Source organism: Homalodisca vitripennis, chromosome 6 (genome assembly GCF_021130785.1).
Source record: "Homalodisca vitripennis isolate AUS2020 chromosome 6, UT_GWSS_2.1, whole genome shotgun sequence".
NCBI classification, from domain to species: Eukaryota; Metazoa; Arthropoda; class Insecta; order Hemiptera; family Cicadellidae; genus Homalodisca; species Homalodisca vitripennis.
The window spans coordinates 56,569,836-56,590,400 of NC_060212.1; the positions used below are offsets into that span (position 1 = coordinate 56,569,836).

Here is a 20,565-nt window from a genome sequence, read left to right on the forward strand (position 1 = left end):
GCGCGGCTGATCGTCGTCGGTACTGTCAGTTTGCTTTGCAGTGTTTCACGTTGTGTGTTGTTGTGAGTCTTAAAGATGTCTTCTACAAATCTTGCCGACAAATACTGAAGCAAATGTTATTATAATGTGTTATAAATGGGAATTTAACTGTTTGTAAATAATCAGAACTTTAGTTTCTTACTGAATGATGTAAAGGCAAATGCAAGCAATGTGAGGTTATCCGTGTGTTTTGTTTTGTATTTATACTCGCTTTGTTCATTCTTCTAGACTTTCCGTTGATTTTATTTTATATTATTTACTTATTATTTACGAGTTTAAATAATATGGGTGATGAAATCAAAAGTGATGCAATTCGTGATCTTTTGTTTGACTGCGAGTCGGAAAGTGACTGACGATGATTTTGATACACACCTGGGACCAAATATTGATTTTATGAACGATCTAAACGAAAATTTGCGAGATCCTTTTTTTGATTCAGACCATTGTGCTTTAAAAATTACCACTCTAAGGCGAATTACCTGAACTAACAAGCTATGTAGCAAAAACTTTTTTTGTATTTTTTACATAACATTCAATATTATGTAATAATTTTATTTTGAAAATAAACTTTATATTTGTATACATTTAAAAAAAGTATGTATCTCTATCTTTAAAAAGATATATAGTATGAGTTTATAACATAATTACTGTAATAACACAGAATTTGTTAAAAGCATCATAAAACTCCCAGGGAGCCACGCCGAAACATGTATTAAGGGCCCAGGGTACAAAGTGTAAACAATAAAGATTTATTATTATTATTATGTTTAAAGACAGATAGAGATGTTCAAGCTGTTTAAAGGTTTGGAAACTTTCCACTATAAATACTGAGGAAAATAAATAATTTACATCATCTAAGCCATCAAAGATATTTGAATAATTGACTTTGAAAATAACAATAATAATTCCAATTAACAATAATATAACAGTTATCTAGCCTATTCAATGTGTACACTGTTACAACAAAGCTTTCTTTCTCCTAACAAAGACCGCGTTCCTATTTGAAGAAAGCAAATTGTTATTGGTTTAATCCATGAACTCTTTACTTGTCACACTCTAGTCTTTACAATGTTGTTTGTTGCCCACAGTTTAATAGATAGAATTGCTAGTAATATAAGGCTTTTTGTACTAAATTTACAACACCGCTTCTAACTGCTTTTATCTGGTTTATTGTTACCAATTTGATATTTACTGTTTCATTTGCTGATAATTGCCAAGAACAAGGTATTATGCCTTTTATGCAAGTGTCATAATTTTTAATTTCTCTAAACTGTGTTTAAACTGCCTTCATCTGTATTTTTGAACATTTTCAACAGAATTAAGCGTGCTTACATATAGATACATATATTATATATACTAAAACACCCAACATTGTATTTTTGACATTTTCAACAAAATTGAGCAGTTATACATGTACATATGTGTTCAGGTTTGAATTATAGGGCTGAACTCCAGGGATTGTTACTAGTTGATAGAAAAATCAGCAGAATTACCTTGAAAGCTATCTTCTAGGGTCCACTGATTGAAAGAACACATAAAAGTACACATATTTTACACGTTCTTCTCTACTGGTTGAGAAAGATTGCAGTCCAGTCAAAAATTTCTAATTATGTAGATAGTTATATTAGATAGTTATCCAGGTGTCTGCTGATTTCCTATCAACTAGTAACAATCTACATACAAATGTTACACGTATTAGATAAAACACCCATGCTAATTTTGGAACACCTGCAGGTTGATATATGAAATTTGATGTGTCTAGGTCAACAGTGCCCACTTTTCAATACATTAAACAAATTTTGTTGCCCCTGAAAGAAAACTCACACATATAATTGAAACCCTCTCCTCTTTGTGACATTTTTTTAAAGAGAATATAAAAATGAGGATTTCAGGACATACCAGATTAATATTATTTGACTTTGAGGATCAATACTATGATTAGATGAAAAGATTTTCATGCCTGGAAGGGTTGATTCATTGTGAATATTGAGTTAATCTCCATTTCACCTTTCGCTTAGTGCAGCGTCAGAAATCTGGCACTGGTGCAAATAAAAAAAAGACTATATATAACTGTATATTCCAATGATACTAATGCTTTCAGGGTTTCTTACACATGAATAATAGGTTAAAAGTAAACAGTTTTTTAGTCAATCCTGGAAAAACTCATTTTATTCTATTCAATATTCTAATTATAGCAATACTTTTAGATCTGACATCTCTTTCCTTGATACAACATTTAACATAGCACTAACTACAACTTTTTCAGTGGTTTACACATTTATTTATATTTATCACACTCAAATTAAAATAATGAAAAACAGCAAATATCATTTCATTTTCCTTTACACTCATAATTATTCCACCAAATACAAAAGCTCTCTCCTTTCTCCATCACATAATACAGAAGGCTTTGAAAAATTACTTGAATATGCAGGAATATGTCTGTTATAATAATTTTCATTATGATGTCAGATAAGAGATTTCTTGAACTTTTTAAGTAAAACATGAAGGGCTATTTGCTGGAAAAGGTTTTTCTACAGTGTATATGAGTTCTTAACAGAACGACAAGTTTTAAATTATTATGAGAAATGTAATTTTACTGTTTGCTATAATTTATGTTTAGTGCTTATTTTTGAAATTTGTATTTTTCAAATAAGTTTTGTATGTTTAATTCATATTTTATTTTAGTGATATAAGTTATATTCAATATCTGGTTTAAATTCTAATGTAGTATAGATGTTTATAACATTGACTGAATTATGTGTAGGATTCAGGGTTCACGACAGAGGTGCACGGAGGACAGGTGTGGGAGTAGTCTACAGAGCAAACAGTGCAGAGAAAACAGTGAGGCATCTCTTTTTTATCTAATCTTGACTGTATTGTGTAGGATTCAGGGTTCACGACAGAGGTGCACGGAGGACAGGTGTGGGAGTAGTCTACAGAGCAAACAGTGCAGAGAAAACAGTGAGGCATTTCTTTTTTATCTAATCTTGACTGTATTGTGTAGGATTCAGGGTTCACGACAGAGGTGCACGGAGGACAGGTGTGGGAGTAGTCTACAGAGCAAACAGTGCAGAGAAAACAGTGAGGCATCTCTTTTTTATCTAATCTTGACTGTATTGTGTAGGATTCAGGATTTACGACAGAGGTGCACAGAGGACAGGTATGTGAGTAGTCTACAGAGCAAACAGTGCAGAGAAAACAGTGAGGCATCTCTTTTTTATCTAATCTTGACTGTATTGTGTAGGATTCAGGATTTACGACAGAGGTGCACAGAGGACAGGTGTGGGAGTAGTCTACAGAGAAAACAGTGAGGCATCTCTTTTATATCTAATGTTGACTGTATTGTATAGGATTCAGGATTTACGACAGAGGTGCACGGAGGACAGGTATGGGAGTAGTCTACAGAGCAAACAGTGCAGAGAAAACAGTGAGGCATCTCTTTTTTATCTAATCTTGACTGTATTGTGTAGGATTCAGGATTTACGACAGAGGTGCACAGAGGACAGGTGTGGGAGTAGTCTACAGAAAAAACAGTGAGGCATCTCTTTTTTATCTAATCTTGACTGTTTTGTATAGGATTCAGGATTTACGACAGAGGTGCACGGAGGACAGGTATGGGAGTAGTCTACAGAGAAAACAGTGAGGCATCTCTTTTTTATCTAATCTTGACTGTATTGTGTAGGATTCAGGGTTCATGACAGAGGTGCACGGAGGACAGGTGTAGGAGTAGTCTACAGAGAAAACAGTGAGGCATCTCTGTTTTATCTAATCTTGACTGTATTGTGTAGGATTCAGGGTTCACGACAGAGGTGCACGGAGGACAGGTATGGGAGTAGTCTACAGAGCAAACAGTGCAGAGAAAACAGTGAGGTATCTCTTTTTTATCTAATCTTGACTGTATTGTGTAGGATTCAGGGTTCACGACTGAGGTGCATCATGTGACGGGGGACGGGGAGGATGCAGGAGTGGTCTACTGCGAGATGCAGGGCCGAGAAAACACTGGGGAGTCTCGTGTCTACCTGCAGCTACTGCGCACTATATATCCGGGTTGCTGTGGTTACAAGTCTGAGACTGGTGGGATAATGAAGAACCTCCGAGAGTCTGTTGACAACCAGAAGGTGTGCTAAATTTAATGATTCAATTAAGAACAATTGAACTTATAGTCATTGTAACAAGGTAAATGATGGTAAGAATGTCACTTAGGCAATAATACGAAGTGAATGTGAATATTTTTTATTAAAGTCGCCAATTTATGACTTTTTTACAAAGTTCTCAAAAGTACTTGCTCCGCTGAGACTTGAACCCGGTACTTTTTGTGATTCAGTGTTTATTGAAATTAAATTCGGCTATTGATATTCATACAAATTTAATTAATGTAAATAAAAGTCGTTTGATAGGTATTTGGTCTTCCGATCATTTGTTAGTTTGGTTATTTGAACACATATGTGACAGATACGGCCAAATACAAAATAATTGAATCGTAAAAAGTAAGGGCTTTTTGGTGTAATGGTAGCACATTCACCCGGCAAGTGAGAGATCCGGGTTCGAGTCCCGGCGGAGCAAGTACTTTTTGTGATTCAATATTTATTGAAATTAAATTCGGCTATTGCTATTTATACTAATTTAATTAATGTATTCAGAAAATTAAAAATTCTAAAATCTTATGATAAACAAACCTTCCGAGACAGTTGTCCTCCTAGTCTACTTATTCTTATAACAGACACATCCTTTCCCCTGTTCTTTTAATCCCTGGTAACATTAACACCCCCTCTCTTGCCCAGGAACCTCTCTGCTATGCACAGATAATCTCCTTGATGAGTGCTTACAACCCTACTTCTTTCAGTGTGGGTTCTTCACCAGCTTCTATGGTACTTTTGCCTCCAGTATCCTCTGTTTCTTATGGTGTTAATTCTCCTTATGTTTATGTGTTAAGTCCCAATTTCACTGAGTTCAGAATTATTTTGGGATATTTTTTATATACTTTTTGTCACAAGCAGTTTCGATGTTGGGTGTTCAGCTCTTTTGTTCTTGTCAACTTCGGTACTTTCAATTCATTCTTCTTTTCTGTTCCTTGTGGCATTCATTTATGACACTAAATGGAGAACGTTTCTAATTTTGGCCTAGTTCCTATCTCAAAGTCAGCCTCCTTTCACCAAAGCTCTTTATTTCTGTACCTTGGTTTTCTGCTGGATTCATTCATTCATGGCCACTTCTTTTCTGACCACTCTCATAACCCTCTTTCGGGACTCTATCTGTGCTCCGAATGTTCTATTAAATCGTTATCTAATTCACCCATTGTCCTACTCTCGCAGAATCTTCTTGGTCCCAATCTCTTTCTTTTCTCCAACTCAGTAGTTTCCTGTACTACTTGGAGAGTAAGGTGGACTAGGTATACATTTCCTCAGAAATATATTTTGTAATCAACTGGTATGAAAATGAGAAATTAAAATATTAAGACTTATAAATAGCGATAGAATAATTTTGTTTCCTCTGCCTATTTAGGTACGAGCATACCACAAAGCCTTTTACAGGCCTGAAAACCTGACTCTCATCATAACTGGCCAAGTTAAACCTGAAGATCTCTTCAAGACTTTGGAGCCTTTCGAGCAGAAAATAGCTTCAAAAGTAAGTTACTCAAACCAGTAGACTTATCTAATGTGTAAGTTTTACAAGATAACATTTTATAAATTGTTCTGTATATCACCAACAATATTTTACACTTAAAGGTGACAAGATCTTCCTCACTAACAAAACTGATGTCACTACAATCTCAAGAAAGGTTATCTATAGAGTTTGGCTGTCATGAAATAATTATATGTGTGGTAGAAGGTAGAAGATTACTATAAATAATAATTTAGAGCTACAAATTACGAATGACGTTATTTCTTATTTACTTATTAATTGATAAATTTAATTAGAGAGTAAAATAAGTTAGTACGAAATTCTTGAGTTAAAGTTTTATGATAATAGAGGAACATTTGTGTGACTGTTATGTATTTGGTCTATTTTGATTTGTATATGTGTGAGCGTTGAGCGTTAACAGATGGATGATATAGGTAAACTATAACACTAGAGATCGAGGATTGAAATCTACACTCTTCGTCATGTAGAAAAATGTAATACATAAACACGCACATAAAACTTAAAAAGTGCAGCAACGGACTGCCATTCAAAATGTTCATAAAACCTGACTGTTGTTCTCAAACAGCTTGAATCAGTTCTTCGTTTAAAGTTTGTTATTGATGATGGATGGTTTGAAAGACTAGTAGGATTTCAGACATTTGACATTGATATTTGTAACATAAAGCACAAGCAAAGCTGAACGATTTAATCAAGTTTGTACTCTTATGTTTAGGGTCCAAGAGGAGCATTCCAGAGGCCGTGGCAGGATCCCGTTCCCCCCCTCACAGAGTCGTCTGACATTGAGATCAAGTTCCCTTGTGATGAAGAAGATAACGGAATGGTGTACGTCGGCTGGCGTGGCCCTTCTGCTGTCACTGATCTCTACAAGTGGGTAAAAAATATATTTTTTCTTAATGTTGCAATTTGAAGTGTAGAATTTAGTTACATGAACTGGGATCAGATTTATGACAGGGTTTCAATATCCTACCTAAAAGTTTGCTTGGCTGTGGCACGCTGGGCTATTTCCAACAAAATGTTACTTTATTTACAAGTTCAATTGGAAATTTTAAATATGCATATAATGGTAATTGTTTGAGTAAATTTTTTCACTATGACGACAATGAATGTGTTTTGTATAAACACATCAATTTATTGTTTTATGATTGAAATGAAGCTACAATCATGACGGCAAATGCACATTTTCATTGACAAAAATCTTAATATATTTACTAAGTGGTTGTTAGGGATATACCATTCATAGTGGTATATGACTGGATTTCTGTCCACTGTTAATTGTGTTCTGATATTTGATGACATAATAATTGATAAGTTTTGTTTATTACAGCAACAAAAATGGCATATTATGCCCTCTTTGGATCCTATATTTGTTATGGGATAATCCTCTGGGGAAGTTCTTCAGTTGATAGTCTTGAAAGAGTCCTTGTTACACAAAAGCATGCTGCGCAGATCCTGGCCGGCTTTAAACCTCGAGACAGCTGTCAAGAGGCCTTTAAGACACTTGGCATGCTCACAGTAGTATCTATCTATATTATTGAAGTCATCAGTCGTCCCACAAGGAAACTTGCCTAGAATGAAGACTATCCATGACCATCACTCGCGATATGGCAATGACTTCTTACCAATGCTCAGAACTATACTTTTCTCCAAGAAACAAACCTTCCTCTATTTGAGCAAGACTATTATACATGCTTCCACAAAACCTTCCACAATCCAAAAAATTGTGATTCCAAGACCTTACAAAGACGACTAAACATCTGGAACAGAGATAAATCAATTTACACCACTGAAAATTTTAAGATTACATCAAACCCTTAGCTTTAAAAGAAAAATTTACATGTATTTTAACCAATTTCAGTTTTTTATATCATTATCATCTGTTTGCTGTTACTCGTTTTCTGACATTCTGCACCTGTTGTTGGAGTAAGTGCAGTTGGTGGTTTGTATACCTGGATTCTCTGCTATTCTGTCTGTCTGATGTTAATTTTGTTCTGCAATTCTGCACCTGTTGTTGGAGTAAGTGCAGTTGGTGGTTTGTATACCTGGATTCTCTGCTATTCTGTCTGTCTGGTGTTACTTTTGTTCTGTGATTCTGCACCTGTTGTTGGAGTAAGTGCAGTTGGTGGTTTGTATACCTGGATTCTCTGCTATTCTGTCTGTCTGGTGTTACTTTTGTTCTGTGATTCTGCACCTGTTGTTGGAGTAAGTGCAGTTGGTGGTTTGTATACCTGGATTCTCTGCTATTCTGTCTGTCTTATGTTACTTTTGTTCTGTAATTCTGCACCTGTTGTTGGAGTAAGTGCAGTTGGTGGTTTGTAATCGTGTTTATGTTGGCATAATAATTGATTTTTTTATTGTAAAAGGCAATATCAGAGTTGTGATAAAGAAAATGTTTAACCCATTCTCCTAGATATATGAAACTGTTGCATTTGTTTCTTCTTTTTCTGTGGGGCGGCCTATTGCCATGCACTTAAGCCTCAAGGGCTTTTTGCGCACCCTGGAAGCACACCATGAGGCCTACCAGTCTATTTCAGCAGTTCCACAAACTGCCGAAAACAACCTATCAGGTCCTCCTTGGGAAATTCACCACCCTTGTCCAAACTACCAAAGATGGCATACCGCTCCCTTGCTATTGTAGGACAATCAAAGAGCAAGTGTTCGGCAGTTTCATCCTGCTCATCACACATTCTACAGAGCGGATCCTTCTGAAGGATGCCAACTCTGTGAAGGTGCTTTCTCAGGTGACCATGTCCCGTGATCAGACCTATAACTAGTACTCTTGGAATTTCTTTCACTCATTTGTTTATGAAAAAAAAGTACATAGAGAATTATAAAGTTTGTAATTGGATCTATATCATATCTTAATGTAAAAAATAACTCACATTTGATTTTTTATGATACAAAGTTTTAACTTGTATTGTGTGGTCTTATGCACACACATTGCTTTTAAAAGTATATATAAGAATAATAAAAAATACCCGTCTTGAGAATTAGACACAAATTGGGAAATAAATATCCATAGTGTTGCAGGATGATTGCATGTTCTGTGCTGGTGAAATATCTGACAGATGCATCTGCTAGTCCGCTGACCAAGGAGTTGTGCTCGTAGATCCGTTTTGTAGCAAGGTGTCTGTAATGTTGCAGATTTGCAGCAAATTCTGTAGTAATAAGGTATATGAAGGACATATTTATTAGACCTTCGAGGAGTTTTGTCTGACCATATTGTAACGAGGTGTTGCAGGTTAATGGCAAGTTTTGTACTGGTGAAGTGTCCCATGGATACATTTGTTAGTCCTCTGCTTAGGGAGATGGTGTAGTATCTGTGATGTTTATCTTAAGGTATCTGTGATGTTGCAGGTTAGCCGCATGTTCTGTACTGATGAAGTATCTGACAGATACATCTGTCAGTCCTCTACCCAAGGAGTTTGTCGAGGTCTCAGATCCCTATTGTAGCAAGGTATGTTTTCAACATTATTAAACACCATGTCATGTTTTTCTTTACATTTTGATATAAAACTGGCAAATTAATTAAATGAAATTTTTTGCTGGTAATACTTAAACGTAATACATGTATTATTCAACCGATGTGTCATAATTGATGCATTCATCAGAACTGGTGGGAAGGGGGATATCACAGTATAGTAAATATTTACTATTGCTTATTTCAACAAAGCCAAAACATTTGTGTTTATAGTGTCCTTAATGTTTACTAGCACATATAGAGTAAGAAGGCCACAATATTTCATGATTCTCACTTCATTATGCGTCTAAATTGAAGAACTTCACATGAAGATACTTAAATCAGTCAATCACCAAAATCCTTTTTTTTGTATCACTGTACAACAGTGTCAAGCAAATCATAACTATTATAACATTATGTTAATAGTATGCCCATCAATGTTGATCAATTAACTACACCTCCTATCTTTAGGGTACACTATAAGTACTAAAAGAACACCTAAAAGTAAAAAAATGCATGCATATGTTATTTTATTATTTCCATGCTGATGGTCCTAATGAATAAAATTCATCAAGTGAGTAAAATGCATGCTGCAACAAAAATCTTTTAAGACTAGTTAAAGAATTGTAAATAATTTACTTCTGTTATTACTTTGAGAATATAGTTTAAGCATTTTATATCACCATATTTGTTGGTTTTTATACATTTTTTCTGGAGTGATGAGGTAATATTATAGTGTTTTTGTTTCTAGTGTTACACGACTGAACCTCGTTAAAAGATTTTAGATTGGGTTTTTGATTTGTTACATAAATGATTTTATAAAAATATATTTGCTTAGTTTCCAAGTGTCTAAAAAAAAGAGAAATCAGTCATGGTTGGTATTATAATTGGATAGATTATCGTATCGATTTATATATTTAAAATTATTCTTAATTTATTTAGTTAATTTAATTAATTTTATTTTTTTTTATTTTTTATTATTTATTATTTTATTTAATTTTTTATATATAATTATATTATTTTTATTTTTTTTTTTAATTGGCGCTTTTTATTTTTATAATTAATTTTTAAGATAGCTTTTTTTTTATTTTTTTTTTTTTATTTATTTATAATTTTACTTTATTTTTTATTTATTTTTTTTATTATTTTTTTTATTTTTTTTAATTTTTTTTTTTTTTTTTTTATATTTACTTGATTTTTTATTTTATTTTTTTATTTTAAGTGTTTATATTTTTTTTTTTATTAATTATTAAATTTTTATTTTTTTTATTTTATTTATTTTTTTTATTATTTTTTATTTTAATATTTATCCGGAGGTTAGATTGGGCTTTATATTATATTATTATATTATAATAGATTGGAAAAATGCATAGTGGGACTGCAGGAAGCAAGGAATCAGCCACAAATTAAGTGGAATTAATGGCAGCTCAAGTACCACATGTTAGCCTTCACGTTCTCTTCAATTAGTGAAGGTGCATTGTGCCCTGTGGGAAGAGAAGATAGAGATACAGAATCAAGGAATTGAAAAGACTACTAGAATTTTTGTTGTGGAAATTGTAAAAGGTTAGCTGAAGGTGGCTAGTAAATTTAAGATGACAAAGCCTTAGTTTTCTAAATCACATAATAGGCTTCCTATATATGCCTAAGCTAAAAACATTACATACAATCAATTAGGTACAGTGAAAAGTTTTAAGCAAACTCTTAAAACTAAATTAAAATTAAAATAATAAGTGTCACTACTGTAGATAACATTCTTCAACAGCAGTAGAAGGGAATTTTGCTTCAGTCTCATTAAATTAACATTTTATACCCTTAAAGCGCTAATATAAATTACTGTCAAACGCTTTGACATTAAAAAATTATTTTTTTGTTTAATTTCACAAATGTTAATTTTTGTTTCATATTCCTTGGTATTACCTCATAAGAAAAATTAAATAAACATGTAATATTACATATTTTTGAGAATTTTATTCAACGCACGAAAACATTTGAAATTTTGAAATAAACTGCATTGCAGGATTAATGTACATAGGATTATATTTGACAGATTGCATTACATTTATAGGTGTATTTACTAAAGGTAAATTGATACTGAAGTTTCTATATTAATTAGTACATAAAATAAATAAGTTCAGGTATAAGTTCTGAAATGTAATAATATGAAATTCACACAAAACTTATTATACGATAGCCCTACAAGGGGGAAATGAAACAAATAATTGTACTTATAAACCTTATTTATTTAGAATATAATAAAATGGATTGTATGGGTGAAACTGGTATAAAATAACAAAACAATAATTGAAAAAATATATTACACATAATATACCAAACATTGCGCTCATTCGTCAAAACTTGGTTCATTCTGGATTAGCCATTATAACAAAAAATTATACTAAATGTTAGTAAAAACCAAACTAAACACTATAAGAATAAACAACGGTACTGATTCAAACACTTTGTTTACAATATAACCAAACATACGACCACACACACGTAGTTTAAATCAGCTGAATGAAACGAAAAGCGTTGTAGGTGTATGCCGCGTCACAGGCCATACAAAAAAATGGCGGTGATTAGTTTAAAACAGAGTAGATACCGTTACAAAGTCCACCAACGGTGACAAACCGTTTTGTCTAGTCCCGCAATCGACACAGGAACACGACTGCTCTCTTACGGAAGTTTTTAACAACTAATTCTTCGCCAATCCAAAGTAAAGTTTTTGCGTTTGTAGACGTTATCCGCGTTTAAAGCATCGGCCAGTTTCAGAGTCTATAGGCTTTAGCCGCGTGTTGGAAGATGTTAAAACTTGTTATTTCTAATATTTCTACAACCTAATGAAATATTGTTGTGTTTGCGTAATCGTGTTGAAACAATTTTATACCAATATCAGTTACATATGTTGGGTTTTGGTTATAGCCTAGCAAATCCTAAATCTACGAGATCAAGGTTACCTTGTATCTCAGTCATGAGCAGAGGTTTTTCAACTAAAATTCATCCAAATCTTCCTTATTCAACCATTAAATACTGTAGATAAAAATACAAGGAAGTGTAAGTATACCATCTTTATTAAGAAAGGTCTACATGAATCCCTAAAGTAATATTAAAAAACAAGAAGCAAGTAAGAATTTCCCCAGAGACAGGGTGGCCATAATAAAGGTGGGAGTGAAAAACAGTTCAAAACATGCCTTAACAACTAACCTAGAGATAGTACAGAATTTAGTTTGTTTAACTGTCACCATGTAAGCAGAATTAACCCTTTTACGACCCCACTGTCGACATTTGTCGACTTAGTTACTTTAACTATCGTAAAAACAGCCTAGTCGGTTCAGCCCGGCTGTTGGTATGTTTTTGGTTAGGTTAGCATCCCTGCCATGCCGTGACAGCTGAAACGCGGTAGTAGTAGATCGATACTGTGAGAGCCAGGTTTGAGGTTATGTTCCTCTACACATTGCACACAATGTCGTTGTTTCAATTCGTAAGTAGTTGTAACACTTCTTTTACATTTTGATCCAGAAACTACCTTATAAAGTTAGATAAAGAGCTAATTTATGAGTAATATTCAGTTGATAGGTATAACTTAAATTTATAACAAAGGTCTTGTGTGACGTATACATTGACTGTAGACAAATGTTGACAGTTGAGCGCAGAAGGGTTCGGGTTGGTATATGTCATTAGATCAATGTTTTTTCGTTTTTAGGTGACCATAGAAACAAAATAACTTCCTTTGTTAGAAGACACAACTGACGTTGTATGGCTACATATTCATGGAGCCTCCAGTCAACGTTGCTGCAGAGCGGTTGGAGATAGTGACGGTTGAGGACCCTTAGGGAAACATAATATTAAACTTTCCGGCAAACTGCTAAGGGGCCTAAGGGCGAGCTAGGTGGTGTGAGAAGATAACCGAAATGAAATTGAAAACTTTAAGGTTTGGAGACAACTCTGACAACATACGATGAAAGATATTAATTTACCAGGTACACCAGAAACAAACTCCATCTGCTTTGTTTTTTGAGTTCAGAAAAATAGTTACACAACTAAAGTTTTCACAAAGAATGGACATACCTGTAATGCTACAAAAACAAGCAGAGAGATGGCATACGAGAGGATTTACCTTCAAAAATAAGCATGAAAACTTTGCCAAACCGAACGTCAAATAATGTTCTCAGTAGAACATGGCTGTAAGCCACGTTATTGCAGGGTTGTAAAAATGAGGAAAGTTGATGATAGGTTTAAAACAAAGAATAGGAAAATTAAAAAGCATCACACTCAACAAGACAGCGTCAAAATCCCAAAGCCAACCAGGAATGGGAAAAGAAAAGACATACCAAACAAAATCACGGGTAGAGTTCGAACGTTCCAGATACCTACAACAAGACTTTACTCCTGTTGATATATTGTGTTTTTTTTCTATGAAGAAAGTTCTTGACTTCATAGTCGAATTTACAATCTGAATTTGCAGTTGAGAAAGGAAAAGATGTTTTACTACGACAAAAGAAGAATTTAGATTATTTTTTGGGATTATTTTTCTGTCCGGATATAGCGTCGTGGTCAAGAATAAGAATGTATTGGGAACTAGCTGACATGTACATAACAAATGCTGTTTCAAAAGCTATTAGCAGGAATAGATTTTGTGAGGAAATAATGAGCTACTTCCACTTTTATAAAAACAAGTCACAACTTGAAAGTTGGAGACCGCTTTGGGAAAATTAGTCCAGTTTGGGGTATGCTCTAAATGAACGGTGGACATAACAATTTTTTCCAGGTGATTATTTACTTATCTGTTGGGAACGAATCCATGGTGCCCTACTACAGAGGGACATGGAGCAAAGCAGCATATCATGGAAACCGATCTGCTTTGGATTATTAATGCTTGGGGTTTCGACAACAGACTAGGCTACATCGTTCAAGGAAGAGCCGAATCAATGCAAATGTTCCGGAACATCAGTCCCGGAATAGGTGTTGGAGGTCAGTGGTCATTGATTTCATAACAGAATGCCCAAAGACAGGAAGTATGTTTATTCTTCAACAATATTTTTTTACTTTGTTCCGTCTGTTGGAGGGGTTTTTGAAAAGGGGAAGGCCACGAGGGGAACTGGTACAGTACGTGCTGGACAGTGTGGAAGAAAGCTCCCCTTCAGAACCAAAACCGTTATAAACAGAAGAACGATGCTCACATCCTACCACCAACTTATCTGACCAAGAAAACTAAAACATGCTTGTCATACAATGACCATACTGTGTGTTCACTTATCGCATCTACTATTGAGGAGTTGAGCTTTGGCAAAGCGATGCGTTAGTCGATATGAACATAAAAAACATATTTATGTGGTCAACCTGCCTGTATTGTCTTGTACAGATCGTTTTGGATGAAACATTCACATACCGCATCAATGTCAGATCAAAAAAATGGTATTGCCAATGATATCATACATGCTCAGTGTATCGATGAACAATGCTTGGCTTATTTATCGAATGACCCCTAAAGGCAAGGAAGAGAAGTTGGATTTCCTTTCTTTTACAAGGTATGTAGTCCAAAGTTACATGGCAACCTACAAAACAATCAGACCGGCAGCAGGACGACCAAGTTCAAAAGCTGTAACAAGGGTTATCCGAGACGTCCGCTTCAGTGGTAATCACTTTTTAGTTTCCTCTGATACGCAAAAAAGATGTGGTCATTGTGGCAAAGCGACCAGAAAAATGTGTGAAACTTGTAAGGTTGGCTGTCACGTGTTGTGTGACAAAGTATTCCACTCAATATTATTTTATGTCACATAAAAAAGTGCTTTTTGTATTATTTATGAACCAATTTGTACAGTAGTTGTAGTTTTATACATAAATAAGAGTGCTATTCCATAGATGTTCTTTCATTTAAAATTCCTTCCATTAGGAATAGTAAACTAAAATGTGTGTAAATATAGTTTTCATCCTACCGGGTGCGCTCACGGTTGGCTTTAGTAGTCAATATCTGCCAATACCGTAATGTTACCATTCATGCCCACTGTCGACATGATGTCATTCAGTATTAGATAATAAAAAAAATTAAATAATCTATATTTACACTCTTTGTACTATAGATAGTTAAACCCTTTGGCCGCTGGGCGCTCGGCGCGTCTGACTACCAAGACTGCTGCCGCCTAAATAGCCGTTTTGTTAGTACTCTACATATATTGTTCTAAAAAACCATATTTTTGAAGCTAGAACGATAACTTTGGTTTTGTTTTGTTTGTAAACAACTACCGCATCACTTGGATATATTTTATTATAGATTTATATATTTTAGCATATTTAAAAATGACTAAAACCTAATTTGAGTTTGAACAAAAATATCACTAAAAAAAAAATATTTGTATTGTAACATTTATTTTTATTTTCAAGTAAATTTTATATTGAATACTTGTACAAATTTTCGATTAAATATATTGATAAATAACAGAGAAAATGGTTTTTTTCCAAAACATGACAATTTTTATTTATAACAAATTCTTACCTTATGGAGGCATAAGCAGTGCAGGTTCTATGTTGTAGATATTAGACAGTTTATGGCAATTAGTTCACTTAATCACAAAAAATAAGTAGTCTTTCCCAGTATTAGTAGTATTTAAAATTAAAAACTTAAAATATTTACACTGTTATTTACAAAATTTATGTTTATGACACTTTTCTCTTATTAGCACCTGTGCTTAGTCAAGCACAGAGGATGGACTCCTTTATTGCATTGTTTGCAAGCATGGCGAGTTTTCTTTCTTTTTCCACCGGAACTTGTACTTTGGGCACTGCATACAGAACAATTTCGTTGTTTATTTTCAGGTAAGTGGTAAGAGGCTCATTTCCAAAACCTGCAACTTGTACCGGTGCAGGGGTCCCCAATCCATTCCTCAGTTATGGCTTTCGATAATTGACATTTTAAACGCTAGTCTAGACAGGGCTTATCAGTATTCAATTTGTAAAGAATGTAAAGGTTTACTAACATCCTCGAAAAAATGTGAAATGCTACTTTTTTCCAATAGCGTAGAGTGCGCCGTTCATCCAAATAGCAGTATAACATTTGGTCGGCAGAATCAACCCCACCCATGAACGCATTATAATGACATATCATTTTAGGCCCTACTAGTTATAAACACTTTATTTCCTTTTTTTTTTTTTTTCGATTTCAGTTCATCGATTGCCATACTGTCCGTTGACAAAAGTAAAACATGTTTTTTCTAGGATGCGTTTTGTCGACTACCTAGCATAAGCATGGGACCCTTACGACAGTATCGTTTTTCTCCAACTTCAAATTTTGTGGTCATATGTTGGGGAAATTCCTTTTCTATTTGACCGTAAAGTTCCAGTTAATGTGTGTCAGTTTTGAATATAAAAACTTAGCAAGTGGTATTGATGTAAAAAAATTGTCAAAAAAAACATGAAACCCCTTATTCAAGTAATTGCACATTTTCTAACAATTTCACAACAACGTTGTAAGCAAGTCCATTTTTTTTTATCAGAACCATCATTACTTCCTTTTGCTCCTTTGTAGCATGTAAAGCCTAAACAATATTTGGTAACGGCATCACAAATCATCCATAGTTTGATCCCCCATTTATGGTGGTGCTTATTTGGTAAGTATTGTATTAGCTGCGTATGATTTTTAGTTCCAATCAGACTTTCATCTATTGATAATTGTTTATTAGGGGTGTAATGATGTCTAAACATACGATTAGCATGATCTACCAAAGGGCTAAAGCGTGCACAAGGATCGTAACCAGGTTCCTTTGGTTTTGGTAAGTGTCTGGTGTCTACCACGTGAAAAAAATTTTAAAACCGTCTCAAATCTAATCCGTGAAAACATTTTCCTGAACCATGGTGTTTCCTGTGAAGTTTTCATTGACCAGTACATCTCAATATTTGGTTTTCTGTTTAGGCCCATATTCAACAGTGCTGCTATAAATGCTTTGATTTCTGTGAAACTCACAGGTCTCCAATTACGACATCTACTGTGGATAGATAGCCTAGCACGGTTAGTGTCGATAAAATATCGTGCATATAAATATTCGTTTGCGTAGCAAGTAAATTCAAAAAAGCAAACGAGAAAAATAAATTAAAATAGTCAATGGGGGAAGAGTTTCTTGGTGGGCAGTGTTTCGGTCCAGGTAATTCATGGTAAGTAAAGCTATGGGCATGTCCAGGATCATTATTTTCTTCAACATCCTCCCAACCATCATTATCACTATCAATTGATTCTGAATCAGTGTCATCACTAGAAATTGAGTGGGAAGTGGTGAGGTTTCGGCGAGACGGACGGCCGGGACGGCGAGGCCTAGTTGGTGCCTGTGTATGATTACTCAGCCCAGGCCTAGGGTCGTCAACATCACATTCGTTTTCTGAGTCCGATGATAATACAGCCCTATTTGCAATACTAGAAGTACTACTTGCATTAGGTTCATAGGTTGGATCGGAATCCGTGTCGTCAACAGGCTCTTCGGAATCGGAACTGCTTTCAATGTTGTTACATTCTGAATCACTCGAAAAAATCACTTTGAAATAAGTTTCGTGTAGTATTTTCACTGAGTGGTGAACTAGGTAATCTACTCATTTTCAAAACACATATATAAATAACAATTCAAAACACATATATAAATAACAAATATAAAGAATAAAACAACAATTAAGCACAAAGCAGTCAGCAGAAACACAACACAACAATAGTAACCACAACGTTCCCGCGCAACGAGTAACAGCTGACTACAGATGATGTATTTGAATCACGTGACTATTGCGAAACAGTGGTACCAACATATAAACATTAAAATATAGTTAATTTGGACTTTTGGGATTGGAAAATAACAAAACTAGACCTTCCTATATCTTTAAATAACAATTTTATAAAGATATTACGAAACGTCCTCGTTTGAGGACGTCGGCGGTTTTCAGCGCAAAAGCGACGTCCTCATATGAGGACGTCAGCGGCCAAAGGGTTAAATACTAGAAGAAAAGAAAAATATTCAAAAAAATAATAATTTGGACATTAATGGGTTAATGACAAAACCGTATGGGGAACATACTCATAACAATTATGTTCTAGGTTCTGGGGGGAGTTTCTGGGCAGGTTTACTTGTATATGGAGTGATTGATCATTGTAGAACAGCTTGTAGACTGTAGAGGTTTACAATACATCATTGTTTTGCAGGTATCCTACTCTCTAGTCGAGAACTCAGAGTCGGTGCTGATGCTGCAGTTTGAGAATGTGCCTCTGCACAAATTGAACTCTGTAAGGTGTAGACTGACAGAAGTGTTGGACGCTATTGTAAGTGGAAAGGAACCTATGGATATGCGGCGTCTGGCAACCGTCGTAAACCGCCATCGCCTGGAGTGTCTCAGTCACCTGGAAAATAGTCCCCACGATAGCATCGCCTTCATGGCCATTGGTGATATGTTGTACGGCAACACCAAGCAGGACGTAAGTACTTTTTTGGCTCCTTATCTCTGTTTGTCTACAGTTCTCAGAACATTACAGTTAGTACACCAATATTACGATTAAAGTTCAAACTAAGATCGATACAACAGTCCATTGTTTACGGTTTTCTTCAACAGAAACATTAGAAACTAGTCATACCAGTGTATGGTCTGTTATAATTTAACCAGGATAGAAATTAATAAATGGTTCTATTTTTAATATAAAATGTATAAATAAGTAAATACAATTTGTGTCTGTTGTATATTATTGAAATTAAGAATAAGGAGTAGGAGAAAAGTTTTACTCAGGTAAAGTGTTATTCTTGCTGACATTCAGTCATTACCAGAATAGATAATACATCAATGTAATGGAATATTAGGGACTCAACTGAACATATGAACAGAACAAATGAGTTATCGCATATGCAGAAAAACATACAGACATACTTTTCTTCTTTGGACCAAGAGGAAACTATACTAGTTTGTGTAAAATAGGGGTGAATGTTGATAGTGGTGGGAAAGAGGAGTTAAAAACTCAGTTTGTTACTAGGGAAGGCATTTATAGATTAATTACGTTATCGGAGTATTCTAGACCTAATCGTGTAGGCTACACTAATATGCAAGGTAGCACATCTGTTCGAGTGTCATTTGTTACGTTACCGGATCCTAGTGGTAATGGTGATAGGATATGTTTTAACATTGGGAGAGAACTCTATTTCTTCATTTATAAAGGCGTTAAAAAGGCTGCTGACCTCACCAAGTTTGTGGATAAGAAGATGTACAAAGGTGCAAGTCCCACCTGTCATGACTTCAATACTAATTTTTAAGTGTCTATAATCTCCTTATCAAGAGTTATTGGATTGACGGATAGGAAGACAGACAAAATGCTCTTTGAACTTTCATCCTAAAATCAATAGGGTTCTTCCTCAGACCAAGAGAATCTTATGTTACAAGTAGTTATATGTTGATGTCGAAACCCAAATCTCGAATCCATTGAACCTGCAACAAAGTTTTGGATTCAAGAATCAATCAACGGGATTCGACATTTGAATCTGCAGAGATCTGTTATGTCTTTTATAATCGGCTGATTGGCACTACATAAATTACCAATTGCTCAAACATGTTTTACCGTACTTTGTGTTTTCAAACATCTTAAAACTCTCATTGGCAAATTATTGTACTTTTGTAAATAATACTGTTGCTTGCAGTACATCTAAGGTCTACATTTTGTCCCATTGTATTCGTCTCATCCAATGATGTTTTCAGAGACCGTTTCAATGATATAAAACCTGACTTTGATTTCCATTAAAACCCATTAGACCAATATCAAAAATTTAGTTCTGTTATATTTGTTTTCTATATTTACATTTGCACATCGCTACGAGTCTTCTGTGTTTATTTGCAGACAACAGCTGACCAATCGGGATTAAGCAAATTACCAATCGCAAAAACATGATATAGTTGTATTTTGTGTATAAATATCTGTATATAGGTACCCTAATCAACAAACTATTGTACTTTTATAAATAATAATTTGCTTGCAGCTAGTACTTTCTATTTTATATTCATGAATTGCCGAAAGTATGCTGCGACTCTTCATGGACTGATTGGTAGTACACAAATTACCAATTGCTAAAACGTTGTTTTCATTGTTCTTTGTTTATGCAAAACTGAACATAGGTAGCATAATAAAAAAATTATCATGCTTTTGTATATAATATTTCGCTTGCAGCTTGTATTTTTTGTTCATTTTTGTGCAATGTCACATGTCTGCTGCATCTATGTGTGGATGTCAACTGCTCGAGGGGAAGAATAGTTGATTTTAGTTTTAGTTTTATTAATATTCCTCTAAATTTAATCAAAAATAGTTCTCAATTTGAAATCATAAAGTAACTCATTTAACAAATCGGTTCTGTCTTAATTTTTTTGTAAGATTTTCTCAATGAAGGGATATCAGAAACAACATAGTTGCAACCACCGTTTCAAAT

At 34.4% G+C, this 20,565-nt stretch overlaps 1 protein-coding gene across 1 annotated transcript in view; it reads left to right on the forward strand.

The window, feature by feature from the left end:
* Positions 1-20,565, forward strand: part of LOC124365386 (uncharacterized protein C05D11.1-like) — a 48,793-nt gene that overhangs the window by 11,362 nt on the left and 16,866 nt on the right. The window contains exons 4-8 of the mRNA XM_046821363.1: positions 3,951-4,160; positions 5,545-5,667; positions 6,398-6,552; positions 9,040-9,139; positions 18,312-18,581. Coding sequence (XP_046677319.1) covers positions 3,951-4,160; positions 5,545-5,667; positions 6,398-6,552; positions 9,040-9,139; positions 18,312-18,581 — 858 coding nt within the window. The remainder of the gene's footprint in view (positions 1-3,950; positions 4,161-5,544; positions 5,668-6,397; positions 6,553-9,039; positions 9,140-18,311; positions 18,582-20,565) is intronic.